The sequence below is a fragment of the Canis aureus genome, chromosome 2 (assembly GCF_053574225.1).
Source record: "Canis aureus isolate CA01 chromosome 2, VMU_Caureus_v.1.0, whole genome shotgun sequence".
In the NCBI taxonomy this organism is placed as follows: domain Eukaryota; kingdom Metazoa; phylum Chordata; class Mammalia; order Carnivora; family Canidae; genus Canis; species Canis aureus.
In genome coordinates, this window is record NC_135612.1 from 1,556,624 (window position 1) to 1,574,085 (window position 17,462).

Below are 17,462 nucleotides of genomic sequence, written 5' to 3' on the forward strand. Positions count from 1 at the left end.
GAACTGTAGAAATGGGATAATTTTGGTTGATAGTTTTGGTTTTTATGTTTAAACATATTTACTGCTCTATTTCTCCTCAGATTTAGCAAACTAATTTCCTTTTCATGCTCTATAAAATAATAAGAAAGCAGTTCGGATGTTATCAGCATCTTAAGATCGTTTTCAAAGGCCCAGGGCCATGAAGTTTGCAGCTATGCGGCAAGATTTCTCATCATTCCACTGTGAACTGGGCTAGAAGACTCAGGGCTAAAAACAAAATCTTTCCTAGGATTTTAATCACAACAGGACCCAAAAGGCTACCCTGGGATCTCCATTTGCCAGGGCCCTCCATCAGTAACAGGCCTAGCCGACATCCACAGACCTGGGAAGAAAGTGCACGGGGGACGTGTTCCCAGGCTGTGATTCTCCGACTTCCACAGGCTTTCTTAGGCCCAGAAGGTGTTTTTACTGCCACTGTTTCCTGTGTGGGTGCGCATGCTCCTCTCCCCCACAGTTGGGACTATTTTCCTTCTCATCAGTTTAAAATTGCAGGATAAAAAAGCACAGGCAATGCCTATTTCTCTCCACGGATCTGTTGGAAATATGACTTTCGTGCATTTGTTGCTGTCACCTTAATTGCTGCAAATTGAATTGAGCACATCTCCAGCCGGGCAGTTAGCACCAGCGATGCAGCTGAAGAGCTCTAATCTGATCATGTCCTGAGGCCCTCAGACTTCCTGGCACGCAGATTAGGAGCCCTACTGCTCCCCCCACCAATGACAGCTTTTTCTCTAATTGAGGCGCTATTGGAGGACTGTAGGTTTTTGCAAGAAAGGCACTGGTCTGATGACAATGTGCACTTGAAGGATCAAATGACAGAGGAGTTTCAGGAACCAAGGCTTAAGGGCTGCCAGCACACGACATGCTGGTGTACGTATAAAGTGAATTCTGCTGTGCCCTGTGTCAATCCACCACTCCTTTATAAGCTTCATTCACTGCCCTTTCTCATTTCATTCCCCTCTACCCTTTAGCTGCTAATTTTTGATATCTCACGTAAAATTCAGCTCAAAGATTCTATTCTACCCTGAAGCCATTTCTGCCTTAGAAGATACCCTGATTTTGTGCCCAAAGTACTGTTTATGTCCCAATGATAGCACATGTTATTCCCACATGAAGACCTACAGCCAAATCTGTGGCCAACCTCTCAGAAATATAAAGTATCTTATGATATATGTCTTTTGTGTACTGCCTCTTATTTTTATTTCCTTTTTAGTTCCTTGTCCTCCTATCTTGTGATATTGTGGTTGCCCCTGCAAGCCCTAACACATCTTTGGGAAATGATGGTGGTATTAAAAAGCAATATTAGGGGCCGTATCACATTTTTCCTTTCCTGTTCTAGACTAGGAACTTCTTGAGGGTCACAGCAATGTGCTATGGTTAATGTGATGGTGAGAAGGAAATAAAGGTGGGTGGTGAAGCCAGAAGAGTCGGGTGAGGCCAAACTGAGTTGTTTTGTTTGTCATGTTTAAGAGAACTAAGTTTTGGGGAGTAGACTTTTGGGCTGACCTGATCAGATAATCAGTGCTTTAAACAGAGATGGATGGCAGACAGGGAAACTAATGCCAGTTAGGAGTCTGTTGCAATGGAAAAGTGAATGTGAAGACTCAAAAGGGCATAAGCAGTGGGAAAGGGGAGAGAGAATGGTCTGAAGGCTGCTCAGAGAAAGTGTCACGGGAAAGGGGCTGGGAAGTGAGAGGAAGAGGGAGAGTTCAGTGCGGACCAGCTCAGATAAGCTAAATCAGCTCAGGGAGTTAGGAGGACGAAGCAGGACTGAGGGAGGGCCTGAGGAGACACTGATCTAGAAGTGCCCATGGGATGTACAGGTGGAAATGTCTAGCAGACTGTTTAAAATAAAGTTTTCATCTCCGCTGAGACAGCAGCCAGCAGCCTGGCTGAAGCCACAGGAGAGTGTCCAACTTACCCACAGGGAATGTGGGAAGAACTTTAGGGAAGGGCGACACTTAAAGGATGGAAAGAGGAAGCGGAACTCAGGAAAGAGATCAAGGAGGATAAAACTGTAAAGGCCGAATAAAATCCAAGGGAAAAGAGGTGATGTCATGCCACATGAAGGACATGGAGAAGGTTAGCCAGCAGTGTGAAATACCATGGACCAGACGCTAAAAACGTCCAACCTCCAGCCTCAGGAGACCCTCAGAGTTCCTCAAAAATCGTTACTCTTGCCTAGTTTGTTTACACATTCCCACTTAACAAACCTCACTACTTCTTCCCTCAAGTGGTCCATTGTCTCCCAGCCATTGTTAGTCGATAAATTTCTGTTCTACAACAATACTGTTAAAATAGAGCTTAACAAGTCTGAACTACTTAAACCTCTTACAGGCTCCCCTCCCCAACACTCTCCCAGCCCTAAGCAATCACAGCTTTGCTGTTTCTATAGATTTGACCCTTCTAGAAATTCCATATAAAAGGAGACATAGTCCCTCTGTCAGGTAATTACTAGGCTAAATGCACAGTCCCCAAATATAACCACTACTTCTCTTGCTTATTGACCACTTGTAGTTTTTAAAAGAGTATTTTCATTTTGGAAAACTCATCTAGCAGGGCTAGACCAGAAGACAGACTGGCTGCCTGATTTGGGAACATCATTTACCTTTCCTCATTCTCAGCTGCCATCTCTGTAAAAGTGGGGGCAATGGTTTTTCATCTTCTTTACCCCAAAGCGTTGCTATAAAAGAGGAAAATACACTAGTGTCTGGGAAAGGACTTTTAAAACCCCATATATTGATTTTTTTGTTCTCAGCAACAGTGGGGTAGACAAGCTTCCAGGCAAGAACAATGAAAACAAGCTAAATAAAATATTGTTTAAAAATATATTTGAAGACATCAGAGAGTTTACCAAGGAAGTAAAGGCTTCAGGAGCCAAGAAAAACCCAGCAAAGCAAACCTAACATCTGATGCCTCTGTTTTCCCTTTAAAGGCTTTGACTGAGGCATTTATTGACTCGACATCAGTGGCTAACAGGCTGAGAAGATGAACAAAGCTTCTGGCCATCTCACAGGATGGAGAGAACAGAAGTTGGCATTTAGGGTCTGTCAAGAAAGGAGGCCCTGGAACAATCTCCTGACTTAAATTGGAACCCTTAAAGAGCAAAACCCTATGAGTAAGAGTTGACAAGAAATAGATCTGCCTTCAGGAAGCCCAGCTTTGAATCAACCCAATATCTTATTGGACTAAAGTGATCTGCTCCTTACCTTAACTGCCTGCAAAAGAAAATACACTTTTTTGGAAGGTTACATATTTAAAGCCTCATATTCCAATATGTTTTATACATAATGTTTGGCATTTGAACAAGCATAATCAGGCAAGCAAAAACCCAAGTAGAAAATGAAAAAAAAAAAAAACACAATTTAAACATTCATAATATATTCTGATATTGGAGTAAGACAAAAATCAGGAAAAAAATACCTCTTCAAAAATTTAATTGGAAGAGTGTAACGATACTGCTAAATTAGCTGCTTTAAAATATAATTGTTAGGAAATACAAACAATTTTAAAAACATATTATGAGCAGCTATATGCCAATAAAATTAGGCAATCTAGAAGAAATGGACGTATTTCTGGAAAACCACAAACTACCAAAACTGGAACAGGAAGAAATAGAAAACCTGAACAGGCCGATAACCAGGGAGGAAATTGAAGCAGTCATCAAAAACCTCCCAAGACACAAAAGTCCAGGGCCAGATGGCTTCCCAGGGGAATTCTAGCAAACGTTTAAAGAAGAAACCATACCTATTCTACTAAAGCTGTTTGGAAAGATAGAAAGGGACGGAGTACTTCCAACTTCATTCTATGAGGCCAGCATCACCTTAATTCCAAAACCAAAGACCCCACCAAAAAGGAAAATTATAGACCAATATCCCTGATGAATATGGATGCAAAAATTCTCAACAAGATACTAGCCAATAGGAGCCAACAATACATTAAGAAGACTATTCACCATGACCAAGTGGGATTTATCCCCAGGATGCAAGGCTGGTTCAACACTTGTAAAGCGATCAGTGTGATTGATCATATCAGCAAGAGAAAAAACAAGAACCAAATGATCCTCTCAATAGATGCAGAGAAAGCATTTGACAAAATACAGCATCCATTCCCGATCAAAACTCTTCAGAGTGTAGGGATAGAGGGAACATTCCTCGCATCTTAAAAGCCATCTACAAAAAGCCCACAGCAAATATCATTCTCAATGGGGAAGCACTGGGAGCCTTTCCCCTAAGATCAGGAACAAGACAGGGATGCCCACTCCCACCACTGCTATTCAACATAGTCCTAGAAGTCCCGGCCTCAGCAATCAGACAACAAAAAGACATTAAAGGCATTCAAATTGGCAAAGAAGAAGTCAAACTCTCCCTCTCCGCAGAGGACATGATACTCTACATGGAAAACCCAAAAGACTCCACCACAAGATTGCTAGAACTCACACAGCAATTCGGCAGTGTGGCAGGATACAAAATCAATGCCCAGAAGTCAGTGGCATTTCTATGCACTAATAATGAGACTGAAGAAAGAGAAATTAAGGAGTCATTCCCATTGACAATTGCATCCAAAAGCATAAGATACCTAGGAATAAACCTAACCAAAGAGGTAAAGAATCTATACCCTAAAAACTATAGAACACTTCTGAAAGAAATTGAGGAAGACCAAAAGAGATGGAAAAATATTCCAAGATCACGGATTGGAAGAATTAATATTGTGAAACTGTCTGTGCTACCCAGGGCAATTTACATATTTAATGCAATCCCTATCAAAATACCATGGACTTTCTTCAGAGAGTTAGAACAAATTATCTTAAGATATGTGTGGAATCAAAAAAGACCCTGAATAGCCAGGGGAATATTAAAAAAGAAAACCATAGCTGGGGGCATCACAATGCCAGATTTCAGGTTGTACTACAAAGCTGTGGTCATCAAGACAGTGTGGTACTGGCACAAAAATAGACACATAGATCAATGGAACAGAGTAGAGAATCCAGAAGTGGACTTTTAACTTTATGGTCAACTAATATTCGATAAAGGAGGAGAGACCATCCACTGGAAAAAAGACAGTCTCTTCAATAAACGGTGCTGGGAAAATTGGACATCCACATGCAGAAGAATGAAACTGGACCATTCTCTTACACCAGACACAAAGATAAACTCAAAATGGATAAAAGATCTTAATGTGAGACAAGATTCCATCAAAATCCTAGAGGAGAACACAGGCAACACCCTTTTTGAACTCGGACACAGCAACTTCTTACAAGATACATCCATGAAGGCAAGAGAAACAGAAGCAAAAATGAACTATTGGGACTTCATTAAGAGAAGAAGCTTTTGCACAGTAAAAGATACCATCAACAAAACTAAAAGACAACCTACAGAATGGGATATTTGCAAATGACCTATCAGATAAAGGATAAATAACTTATTAAATTCAACAGCAAAGAAACAAACAATCCATCATGAAATGGGCAAAAGTCATGAACAGAAATTTCACCAAAGACATACACGTGGCCAACAAGCACATGAGAAAATGCTCTGCATCACTTGCCATCAGGGAAATACACATCAAAACCACAATGAGATCCCACCTCACACCAGTGAGAATGGGGAAAATTAACAAGGTAGGAAAGCACAAATGTTGGAGAGGATGTGGAGAAAGGGGAACCCTCCTGCACTGTTGGTGGGAAGGTGACCTGGTGCAGCCACTCTGGAAAACTGTGTGGAGGTTCCTCAAAGAGTTAAAAATAGATCTGCCCTATGGCCCAGCAACTGCACTGCTGGGGATTTACCCCAAAGATATAGATGCAGTGAAACGCCGGGCCCCCTGCACCCTGATGTTTATAGCAGCAATGGCCACAACAGCCAAACTGTGGAAGGAGCCTTGGTGTCCATCGACAGATGATGGATAAAGATGTGGTCTATGGATACAGTGGGATATTCCTCAGCCATTAGAAATGACAAATACCCACCATTTGCTTTGATGTGGATGGAACTGGAGGGTATTATGCTGAGTGAAATAAGTCAATCGGAGAAGGACAAACATTATATGGTCTCATTCATTTGGGGAATATAAAAAATAGTGAAAGGGAATAGAGGGGAAAAGAGAGAAAAAGAGTGGGAAATATCAGAGAGGGAGACAGAACATGAGAGACTCCTAACTCTGGGAAACGAACAAGGGGTGGTGGAAAGGGAGGTGGGCGGGGGGTGGGGGTGACTGGGTGATGGGCACTGAGGGGGGCACTTGATGGGATGAGCACTGGGTGTTATGCTGTATGTTGGCAAATTGAACTCCAATAAAAAACAAAAATAAATAAATAAATAAATAAATAAATAATAAAATATAATTGTTTTCTGGAATAAAAGAAAGAAAAGAAAATTTATTCTTAAAGCAAACAACCTCACATTATGGCCACAAAAAAAATGCAGTGAATTTCTAAGAATTATGTTGAGATTGAGAAAGATGAAACAGAAAACCTCTGGAGCTTTTCTTGGACACAAAATAATCACTGGCTTTATTCCAAAAATTTTAATCAATTGTCCTATGCACTTTCCTATTTATATTCTACATGAAACAGCAGATTCCACTTGGATTTTTACTATGCTTAGTTTTTTAGAAGCACCATGGAATAGATTTTTTGCTAATAAAATACAACCATTTTGACTATATTAGACGAACATAATTATTTCTTCATCAATTGCTCCATTATTTCATTCATTAGAAACAATTAACGTCATCATTCAAAGAGGAATGAATTTTGATCATCACAATTAAATGAATTTGGTTTTGACCTAAGTACAGGAAAAAGGGACCATATTATGATTTTTAACCCTCAAGAACGAAAGCAATACATGGATAATAATGCAAGACATATTTTCAGCTTGATACAATTTTAAAGATAACTATAGGATTAAATAACCTAATGGAGAAACCAAATCCATCTCAGATATTGCAACAGATACATGGATAATAACATTCGGGAGGAATAAAGTCTATGATCTAAGACCACTAAGAGTTTATAAGTGATTGAGTGCTTTACTGGCTGTCTGCCATTCTTTATGTCTTCTGTTAAATCTGAATATTTCATCCATTTATCTCTGTAAATGAAATTTATCAACAGTATTTAGTTTTTCATTTTTACCTGTTCCATTATATCAACTAAACTACAAGATGAGAGAATAAGAATCTTTTCATGAAAAAAAGGGTTGGAGAGGGATGGAAAGAGACTTTCTTCCAAAATAATTCAAACAAATAGAGGTGAGTAGGTAAATAGTAAATGCTATTGGTAGATGATGGCTTTGGTGTGACATTCCTGTCCTGCAGTTATTTACAATGGAAGAACATGGTGTTTGTCTCCAATAGACTGTAATTAGCAGAGAAATATGTTAGTTCTCCTTAGAGAGACCTCACGGCTCCAAAGGCATAACTATATAACATGTCTATGAAAGAGTTAGCTATAGAGTTGTTGAAAAAGAAGCCATTTTGGCCAATTCTGGTAACATTTAAGTAAATTAGTCTAGAAGAGTCTTCACTAACTATAAGGGAACATAACATGATGGTCTTAGAACAAGACTATTCTTACCGTGGATCAGGGTGTCTCAGCTTCCCTAGCAGCATAGAATCACTTCAAATTTGTTCTGAGTTTCAGAAAGGTAAGCAAATCACTCTAGGTTAAGTATTTGCCTTTAAGTCAAGACTTCGAACCATGAATCCAAATGACTACCGAACTGCCACAAGAAGTGCATGTCTTTAGGCTACTGATATTCACTTCCCAAAGTTGATTCATTTATTTGTCAAGTATGGATAGAGTTAAAATGTTAGTTTGTTTTTTTTTTTTTTAGCATTTTTGTATGCTACTTTCTTAGCTACTATTCTTTTTTTTTTTTTTTAAGATTTTATTTATTTATTCATGAGAGACACAGAGAGAGAGAGGCAGAGACACAGGCAGAGGGAGGAGCAGGTTCCACGCAGGGAGCCCGACGTGGGACTCCATCCCGGGTGTCCAGGATCACGCCCTGGGCTGAAGGCAGGGGCCAAACCACTGAGCCACCCAGGGATCCCCAATGTTACAGTTTTTAAAGTCTGATAATGCACATAACTTGTTCTAAGAAAATGTCAATGTATATACGAACAAAACCGTCTATCTGTTGAAGATACATATGTAGCTCCGATCAAACTGGACCATTTTACTCCTTGCGATCTGAAGATCCAAATCTACACAGGGTAACAGTAAAAACAAACAGAACCTTTGAAAACCATCATGAATACCTTTGGGGGGGGGGGGCGGATGGGGAGGGGTGCTCCTTTCCTCCTTTCCTAGCACGCTCTAACCCTATTCCCTGCAGACTCTCCCTCCAGAGTCCATTCAGTAGAGCGGTGCTCATTCTTTCAGCAAACATCTATTGAGAATTTACTGTGCTCCAGGCTCAGGCTTCATCACAGTCCTTCAATCTTTCCTGTCTTCTCTCTGCAGCCCACTTCTCTCTTAACCCATTCTTAACCAACATGAAGCTTGTATCAGCACACAGTTTCTAACCATTTCCAATATGTACCTCCTTAGTCACTTTGTCTTCTTCCAGTTCCAATCTTTTTTGATTACCCCGATGAGCACAGAAAAGGGCTCCTAGGGGTCCATCAAGGTAAACAGGGAATTCTCCTGGGACAACAAGGAAGATGGGAAAGCTACAGAAACGTGACGGTTGTGTTTCTTGTACATATTGTTTGCCTATACTGTGCTCTACCAGATTTTCAGGCATACTCCCCACCGTCCTCAAACTCTGCCTTGAGTGATAAGCATATGATCAGACAACTAAAGCTGGTTATAACTGGTCCTAACAGAACATGTTTTACTCTGCATCTTGGAACTCAGAACAACTTAATAGAGAACATAGGCCTAAAAATAATTATTTGAAGAATATTGATTTTTATGAGCTTTTGGATCATAACAGAGAATACTACTACACATTTAACTTTCTATAAATTTCATCACATATTTTATCATGAAATATTCTCATAAATGCTACTATTTAGTTTAAATTTAGAATGACTTTAGAAATCTGTTTTTATTGGGAAAGTAAATATTTGCAAAAGTAAACTGATACTACAGTGTTTCATGTTTTACTAAGCAAAGCAAAATTTCACCTACCCATATCATATCAACTAACACTCCCTCTCCATTGTGTATTCCTCTTATGATTTATTTTAGTAGAACTTATCAAGTGGTATGATGTGTCATTATGAAAATTGGCAGGAGAAATTTCCCTTTGGTACTTTTTGATGCCTGGAAGCATAACCTTTCTCTGGTTAGATTTCTAGGACCAACTCACCTGTCAAATAGTTCTCCTCCCGTGACCAGTTCTAGGACCAGACTGATTTCTGTAGGGGTTTCAAATATCTCTTTAAGTTTTATCTGGGGAAAGATATTAAAAAATACATCGTAAGTTCCTTATTTTCATTTTTCTAGGAAAAGCTAACGCCATGACTAAACAACACTCTTTGTAACAGTAATACATTGGATCGTCAATAAAGGTTCCACATCCAGGTAACAAGCAGCCATCTGTCACTCTCTGGTTATTTGTATCAGTTATCTCATTTCTTAAAGACCCTTTTGAGTTTTTATATTTTTTCCTTTTCACAGCTGAAAGATACCTGCCTTAGAAACACTTCCTAAATTTTGCCAAAACATCACAATTTCTGAATTGCTTCAGAATTAAAAAGCAAAAGCAAGCAAAGAAAACTTGAGCCATTTGAAAGCATCATGGTTACTAGTGATGCAAATGCCTCTTTCTCCTCAAAAGGAACTTGGAATTAGAGACCTAAGCCAGAACAGGAGGGACCAGGTTAAAGTCCGTCTGTATGGAAAGGATATCTCTCAATAGCAAAAATGTTGCCAGCAGATGCAGGGATCCTCAGAAAAGTAGTGATGGTAGGGATTTGATGGACTGTAACAGGGTTTTCATCACATTCAGAAAATCCATTCAATTTTGAATATTTTCCTCAATATATCTAAAAATTTAGTGACCAGGACTGATCTGCAATTGAGAAAAAATCCATATTGGCTTTTCATTGAAAGAAAAAGATGGATAATGTAAAAGTGGTGATTTTTTGGTGCCATTTTGCCAAAGCTCTTTACTGCAAATGGATTTTGTTTAGGGAAGCAAAGTACCCAGCCTCACGTTATGGATCGTGATTGGTTTAAGCTGTTTACGATAATCCTCCTCCCCAATTTTCCAGTCTCCGTGCAGTGAAGAGTGATGATCTTGTGGCCAGCTCTGGCTAATAAAGTCTGGAGAGAATTCTGCTGTAGCTGGAAATTCTGGAAAAGCCTCTATTCTTCTCATCACATTGTTGGCGAGGCCTTTCCAATTCTTTCTGTCTAGGGTATGGGCTGACAACTTGTGAAGACTGTGGAGCGGCCCTTGAGGACCACAAAGGAAAAGCATTGAGGGGGGAAGACGTCTAGGTCCTGAATGGCATCTCCCACTGAGGAGCTGACGCAATGCTACCAACTGCCTGCCTTCTGATTGTCACATAAAGTGTTCGTCTAGACTGCCATATTCCAGTTTCCATGACTTATAGCTGACTGCATTGCTAACCCGTATATTACGTCTTAAGTACTTTGCTTTAAGCCTAACTAAGCATTGCAGATTAGTCATCCTCCTGGACACTAAGACTTTCTCAAAGAAACGAGTAAAATATTTTCTTTAAGTAGTTGGCTCAATTCAAGTTATGGCCTGGAAAATGATTTTGTTCTCTTCACTTCACTGGCTCAAGAAAGCTTTTGCCAGACCTTTTCCTCAGCGCCTTTGTCTGGACATAGCCTAGAGCAGAGCTTCTGAGGACATTTTATGTTTCCCATTCAAGTACATCATTTATTTGAATCTTCACATTGTTTCTAAAGTAGATAGCCTCTCAAAGGACACTGAAATGACTTTGGAGAGCCATGCATTTCTTCACCTGCTTTTTCAGCAATGGCATATTAATAAGATAGGCACACAAAAGGAAAAAGCCAGTGTTTTATTAGAGTGAAACAAAACTCTTCAATTTTTAGGTATCCTTTTATGCATGAAAACAAAGATGGTATATAGTGCTGATCCATCCATTTTGAAACTCTTTCAAGTGGTATTATTTTAAAGATTTATTCAGCTCAAGAACTGAAAAATGTGATCAGATGAGGACGAGAGGAGGTGATGGCAGCTACCTGCTGGTGGTGAAGAATTCCTTTCTCATTATCAGCATGGGCAACAAAGAACAAAGATCCCATTCTGTAACTTTGAGGATTATTTGAAATAGTAGATTAAAAACCACTTACAATGTTTGGATGTGAGAGGCGAAGAAGAACTCCTATCTCAGTTCTCACAATTTTTTTGTCCACCTAGAAGGCAAAATGAGAGAGAGAAAGTAAAAGGAACTCTCACCTTAGAAATACCTTAACTGCAGCAGAGAATCAGAAACAGCACTAACCACCTGGGTGAATCAGGTCATTGGCAAAGAGGCTCATTCTCCGGCGTTTCTGGTCTCTTTCCTAACGCACCCACCTCCACCCCTTTTCAGTTGTAGGTCTTTCTTCTCTACTTCAGACATAAGGCAGAACTAGTTACAATGTGGATCACAACTTGTCAAGCCTCTTTTTCAAAAATCACTGCTCTCATCACAAAAGGCCAGGGGAGGGACTGAGCCCTGACCCTGCCACTCAGAATCAGTGATGTTTTTCTAGAAAATAACTGTCAAACACACCACAAAAATCACCGGGCAGCTATCTGAACAGTCATTACGGTGACCTGAAATTAGCTTCCAAGTGCTACTATAATTAGCATCTTCAGACATCAACAGATGGCTTCAAGAGATCAATATTACAAAATTGAAACCCATAAAATTACCTTCAGTATTTACAAAACACCTTGAAGAATGGTAGTTTTTTGTTACTAACAATTCACAATTATAAAATACATAACATATATTATTAAATTCTAAGTTGGGGGATGTATTTGAGCCCAGGTTCCCCAGCACACAAACGTGAGGGCAAGGATCAACAAACACTGATATTTTATTTGGAAGATGCCATGAGAGCAGGGAAAAGGGGAAGTACGGCAAGGTGAGGGGTGACATATGCAGTCAGCACACTGCCTACGGTGGCACAGGAGATGTAAAGAAATAGGAGGTCACATGGGCAGGTGCATACAGTTGGCACACAGCACTCATCCAGAGGAGCCGCACCAAGCCATCATGCCTTGAAGACATTCACAGGAAGGAGGGAGACTTCACCCGCCTTGGAAGCTACTTCTCCTGTTTCCCACAGGTGCAATCCTGCCCTCTGGTGTTAACTTTTCCACACGTTTAGGTTGCACATCCGGTCTCTGTGGCAGTTCTGATGCCATAATCCTCCTCATGAGGTATTCTATCTCACTCAAATCTAGAAGTGGCTGGAAGGGCCACAAGCTTCAGCTGTGTGTCCAGTTGGCCTAACTGCATGAAGCAGACAGTGGGCACTCCAGCTCTCCTGGTGGGGAGGACTGGTGGACAGAGAGAAGCTGAAGCCCAAAGGAGTTTGTCCTGTCACAGTGTGTTCCTGAGTGCTCATCTGTCATAAGGTAAGCCAGATTGACAAAAATGGGATAATGGTCCTGCCTCTCTAATTTACTACCTTTTATTGTTAATTAGTAAGAGGTTTGTCTTCTATTTATATTGTCTTATTGGTCTAGTTGTCGATTTTAAATGGGCTGGGTACATGGGGTTTTTCTTAAAACCTATTTTAGCTCCTCTATTTAAATTGTTCAAAATATCCAAATATCTCCCTTCATCCTCATAAAGTCACCTTTGAAGCATCTAATAATTTTAATGGTTTCTGAAATACTTTCAATAGAAAACATACTTCTTGAAGATTACACATAAGAAAATAAAACAATTTAATAAAAGTGGTTATACTGATTTGTACAGTTTTAAAAGTCCATGGAACTTAAGATTCCTTATTGTTGAAAGAAATCCCAATTTTACTATCTTTCTCTATGGCAGGAGATAAAGAAATGGATAAAAGGTGTCATTCTAGAGTAGTATCAAAGAAAAAGGCTCCACCATTGGAACAGAGTTAATCAGACATGGACCCTTCATTAAGATATACAGCAGTTATACTCCTGTCCTGGGGCTGAGAAGTTACAGAAAAGAAGGGAGAAAGGATTGAAAAATACGTGAAGAAGACATAATGAGGACTTAGGAAAAGAAAAGGAAACCCGTTTCTGTACTGTGGGAATGATGGATGGAGGCAGAGGCAGGAAAGGACCTGAGGAGGAGAAGGGGATTTCGTAACAGCAGATTGTGGTGGACCTGAGCCACTTGGGCACCTCAGATGTGGCCCAGATCTGGACTCTGGGATTTTAAATACTCTGCTGAGTTGGGGAACCTATATGAGCAGAGACTACTGCTCTACTCCTAGGATTCAGGCAAGTACAGTGGCATCTCCACATCAGATGCTCAGCCTCGTCTCATGTTCTCTGTGGGGTTTGAGTCCATAAGCCTTGTGTGTCTCTCTGTTCTTTCTCTGGCTTCTTAGGCTTATTTGTGGCTTGAGCAATGACAAGAGAACATGATGTGAAGCACAGGACTGTGCTCCTCAAACGCTTTGTGGAAAATGGCAAAATACAAATTATTAGTAGATAAATAAATAAGCAGACAAATGTCTTTAAATTTTCACAACAGTTCTCTTCTGCATAGCTTCTGCCTAATTTAACATCCTGTTTCCTGACATATCAACAAGTACATGTTGGCACCAACATACTTGGTGAAAAGACTTGTCAGCTGGCACTTTGTTAAATTCAAGAATGACAGTTTTAGCCTACAAAGATTTAAAAGCTAAGCACTGCTGTTTGAACATGTAAAAATCAAATGCGGTTTACAGATAAAAATACGGAGCCTGGTATCTCCCGTAACTATTTAATTTTAACCAAATCTGATTATTCCTTTTATATTTTTAACCTGATGGAAACCTGGACATCTCATGATACCTTACTTTTTTCGTTGTCTTCTCAAGTGGTGTCTTGTTTTTGTCCCAATAGGAGATATACCACAGGGCCTGGGGGGACAGGTGGCCTTCCTGTCCCCACTGCTATGTCTAAACCATTTCTCCTCCCTTGTCCTCCTAAAGTCTCAGCTGTCTTGAAATGTCTGCCATCAGCCAGTCCAACTTGCATCCTTTTTTGTTTTGCTCCTATTCCTATCTCTGTTACTCTTCCTAAGCATCCTCAGATCTCAGAACATTTCAGCAACTTCATCTCAACCTCGGATCCTGTCATCGTTCTTAACAACTTCAACTCTCATGTGAACGATCCTGTCAACATCCTTGTCTCTAGTTTGTCATTTCTTCAATTCCAACAATCTCCTCCTCCACTCTCCCTTAGTAACCCATCCCCATTGCCATATCCAGGCCTTGTCATTACCAGCAATTGTACCACTTCAAAAATACTGATTTGAAACCTCCTGCTTTCTGCCTTCTACCTCCTGTCTTTTTAGTTCTTACTTAGTTTCCATGGTCCATTAGGATAAGCACTGATAGGGCCGCCTGGGTGGCTCAGTGGTTGAGTGTCTGCCTTTGGCTCATGGCGTGACCAAAGGTCCCAGGGTCCCGGGATCGAGTCCCCCAACAGGCTCCCCACAGGAAGTCTGCTCCTCCCTCCACCTGTGTCTCTGCCTCTCTCTCGGAGTCTCTCACAAGTAAATAAAATCTTTTTTTAAAAAAGGATAAGCACTGATATGCATCTCCCCCAACTCCTTTTGCTCTTATCTTTCTCTGTTGGACTTCCCAAGTAAAACCCTTAAATTGGTTAAACTCTACTCTTCTTTTACTCCATGTCTGTGTCTGAACTAAAGTGTCTGGACAACAATCTTGACTGGTCCCATTTTTTAATTTATGACCCCTAATCTCAAGGGACCCTCAGAGCTCCTTACTCTACAACAGAACATTTCACACTTTTCCTCCTCTAACATCCAATACTCCCCCTGCCTTCCCCCTTTTACCATAGATCTCCTATTCTATACCTTTCCAACCCTCTGAGAGGTATAAATAATACAAAGAGAACACAATATTATCATCATCCAATTTATTATCTTATATACATTTGTATCCAATTAATGTCATCCATTTATTCCACAAAAATTTTTGATCCCCCCCTACATGGAGATGTTATTCTGGGCATGAGGATACAGGAGTGAACAAAACAGATAAACTGCCTAGAAATTTCATGTCCTAAGAAGCTTATTATGTTCTAGTGAAGATTACAAAATAAGTAAATAAGTAAAAGGTCCAGAGTTGATAAATACTAAGGAAGAAAAAAAGGTAAAGGACATGGGGTGTCCTACCTGTCCAATAGCAAGGATGCTATTTGAGATCGAGGGTTAGAGACGTACCATGGTGCAGGGCCACTTGGATCTGAGGTAGGAGTGCTTTAGACCAAGAAACAGCAAACACCAAGGCCCTCAGCTACGAGTGGCAGCAAGGTGTTTAGCCAAAGCAAAGTGACAGGGGAGGAAAGTAGGAGATGATGATGGAGGCTCCACATAACCAGGGGTCAGGTCATAGAAGCTACGGTGACTGGGTAAGAACTTGATGCTTTAGGAGGAGAGAGGTCATACACAATTTTAAGATTCTGAGAAAAGAATGACACAGTCTTAGTTAAGTTTTAAAAGGATACTCTGAAAAAATAAATAAAAATAAATAAATAAGTAAATAAGTAAGTAAGTAAATAAATAAATAGATAGATAGATAGATAGATAAATAGATACTCTGAGGGGTAACCAACTGAGCAGCTCAGTTGGTTAAGCATTTGACTCTTGATTTTGGTTCAGGCCATGATCTCAGGAGCATAAGACTGAGCCCCACAGTGGGCTCTGTGCTGAGTATGGAGCCTGCTTGAGATTCCCTCTCCCCTCTTTCTGCCCTTCCCCACTCCCTCTCTAAAAAAAAAAAAGAAAGAAAAAGAAAGAAAAAAGATGCTCTGAATTTTATAGAGATGAGGATGATGGAAAGAGTAAAGCAGGGACACTAGTTAACAAGTTATTCCAGTGAGAAATTAGGGAGGTTTGGTAGTGATGACAGAGGCATGAAGCAGATGGGTATTTTTAAGGGAGAGAAAATAGTATTTGCAGATGAACTGGCTACGGGATGTAAGAGAAAGAAAAGTGCACAAGTTGACTCTAAGTTTTTCAGCTTCAGCAATGGGAAGCATAAAACGGCCATTAAGTCCTGAGGTGGGAAGGACTAAAGGAGCAGGTTCAGAAGAGCTAGTAACATCACGGCCCTGCCCACTGTCCACTCCACTTACCCATCGGCCGTCCCCTCTCATTCTAGCTCGCTAATCATCTAGTCAATCTCTGAAGAAGCCAAGATCATTTCCATTTCTGGGCCTTTCCACCATGTACTAGATAGTTTTCTGTCCTGAATGTTCTTCTGCTAGATCTTGCAGTGTGAGTCTGGGCCCAGTGGAGAGGAACATGGAAGGGGCAGCTGCACAGTGGAGGTCATGGTTCAGAGGTGGAGGCAGTGATGAGCCCTGGCCGTGATGGGGTGGGACAGCAAGGAGGTATGCACTGTGGAGGGACCAATATCTTATTTTATATTTAACACTGACGAGCATCACCACTCTTGTTCTGATTAGCCTGGGAAGACAAACTCTCATAATGCACATCAATCAAATAAGCTTGGTTTTGGAAACTATGAGACTCATTTTTTGATAGTTCTGTTAATAGTCACCTCCTACTCCCTGCAGACTCCTGAAACACTGGCAGGGCCATGGGAAGAGTAGAGCTTTCCAGTGGAGGAGGAGCCCAAGAACTGGAAGAGTTCAGGCCAGACAAGAATGGCTCCGTGAAGTTCAAACAGGAAATAAAGATGCCTGTATTTCGGAACCGGAAATGTCTATAGTCAGGGAGATTCAGAACCGGGCAGCTCCCTCAAGGGAGGCACCTCTGCTCCCACATTCCTACATTCTAACATCTAAGCCTTTCTGCTCACAGATGCCAGAGATTCTTTCACAAGAAACAGTCTTTTATTTTATAGTGAATGAAACAGGCTTAAAATATTCCTAGGAGAGATGACAAGCTGAACAAAGTTTATACAAAAGATCTGGCTCATGCTAGACTCTCACTAGAAACAGATTTGGCTTAACAGAGAAAAGACAGGAGATATATAAAAATATATAAAGCAGAAAGGACTTTACATCTTTCACTAGCTCTTTTCCCCTTTTTCATTTCTGTATCTCTCCCTGGGATTAAGAATATATGGGAGTAACCCTGATTTAATACCTCTTCTCCTTCAAAAGACCCTAGATTGGGTATCTCACAATGCCAGAGGCATCCCTCAGTGCCTCACCTCTCTGCCTGCTTCCGAAGCATTTCTCTGCTTCCCTCCACAGACAAACTCCCCAGAATGGTCTCTGCCT

At 40.6% G+C, this 17,462-nt stretch overlaps 1 protein-coding gene across 6 annotated transcripts in view; it reads right to left on the reverse strand.

The window, feature by feature from the left end:
- CAMK4 (calcium/calmodulin dependent protein kinase IV) overlaps positions 1 to 17,462 on the reverse strand; it is a 270,420-nt gene that overhangs the window by 64,272 nt on the left and 188,686 nt on the right. For all 6 annotated transcript variants that reach the window (XR_013359229.1, XR_013359228.1, XM_077861519.1 and 3 more), the window contains 2 exons: positions 11,348 to 11,410; positions 9,363 to 9,445 (listed from right to left, as the gene is read on the reverse strand). Coding sequence is in view for 4 of the 6 variants with exons in the window: in XM_077861519.1 (XP_077717645.1) it covers positions 9,363 to 9,445; positions 11,348 to 11,410 (146 nt within the window). In the remaining 2 variants the exon portion in view is untranslated. The remainder of the gene's footprint in view (positions 1 to 9,362; positions 9,446 to 11,347; positions 11,411 to 17,462) is intronic.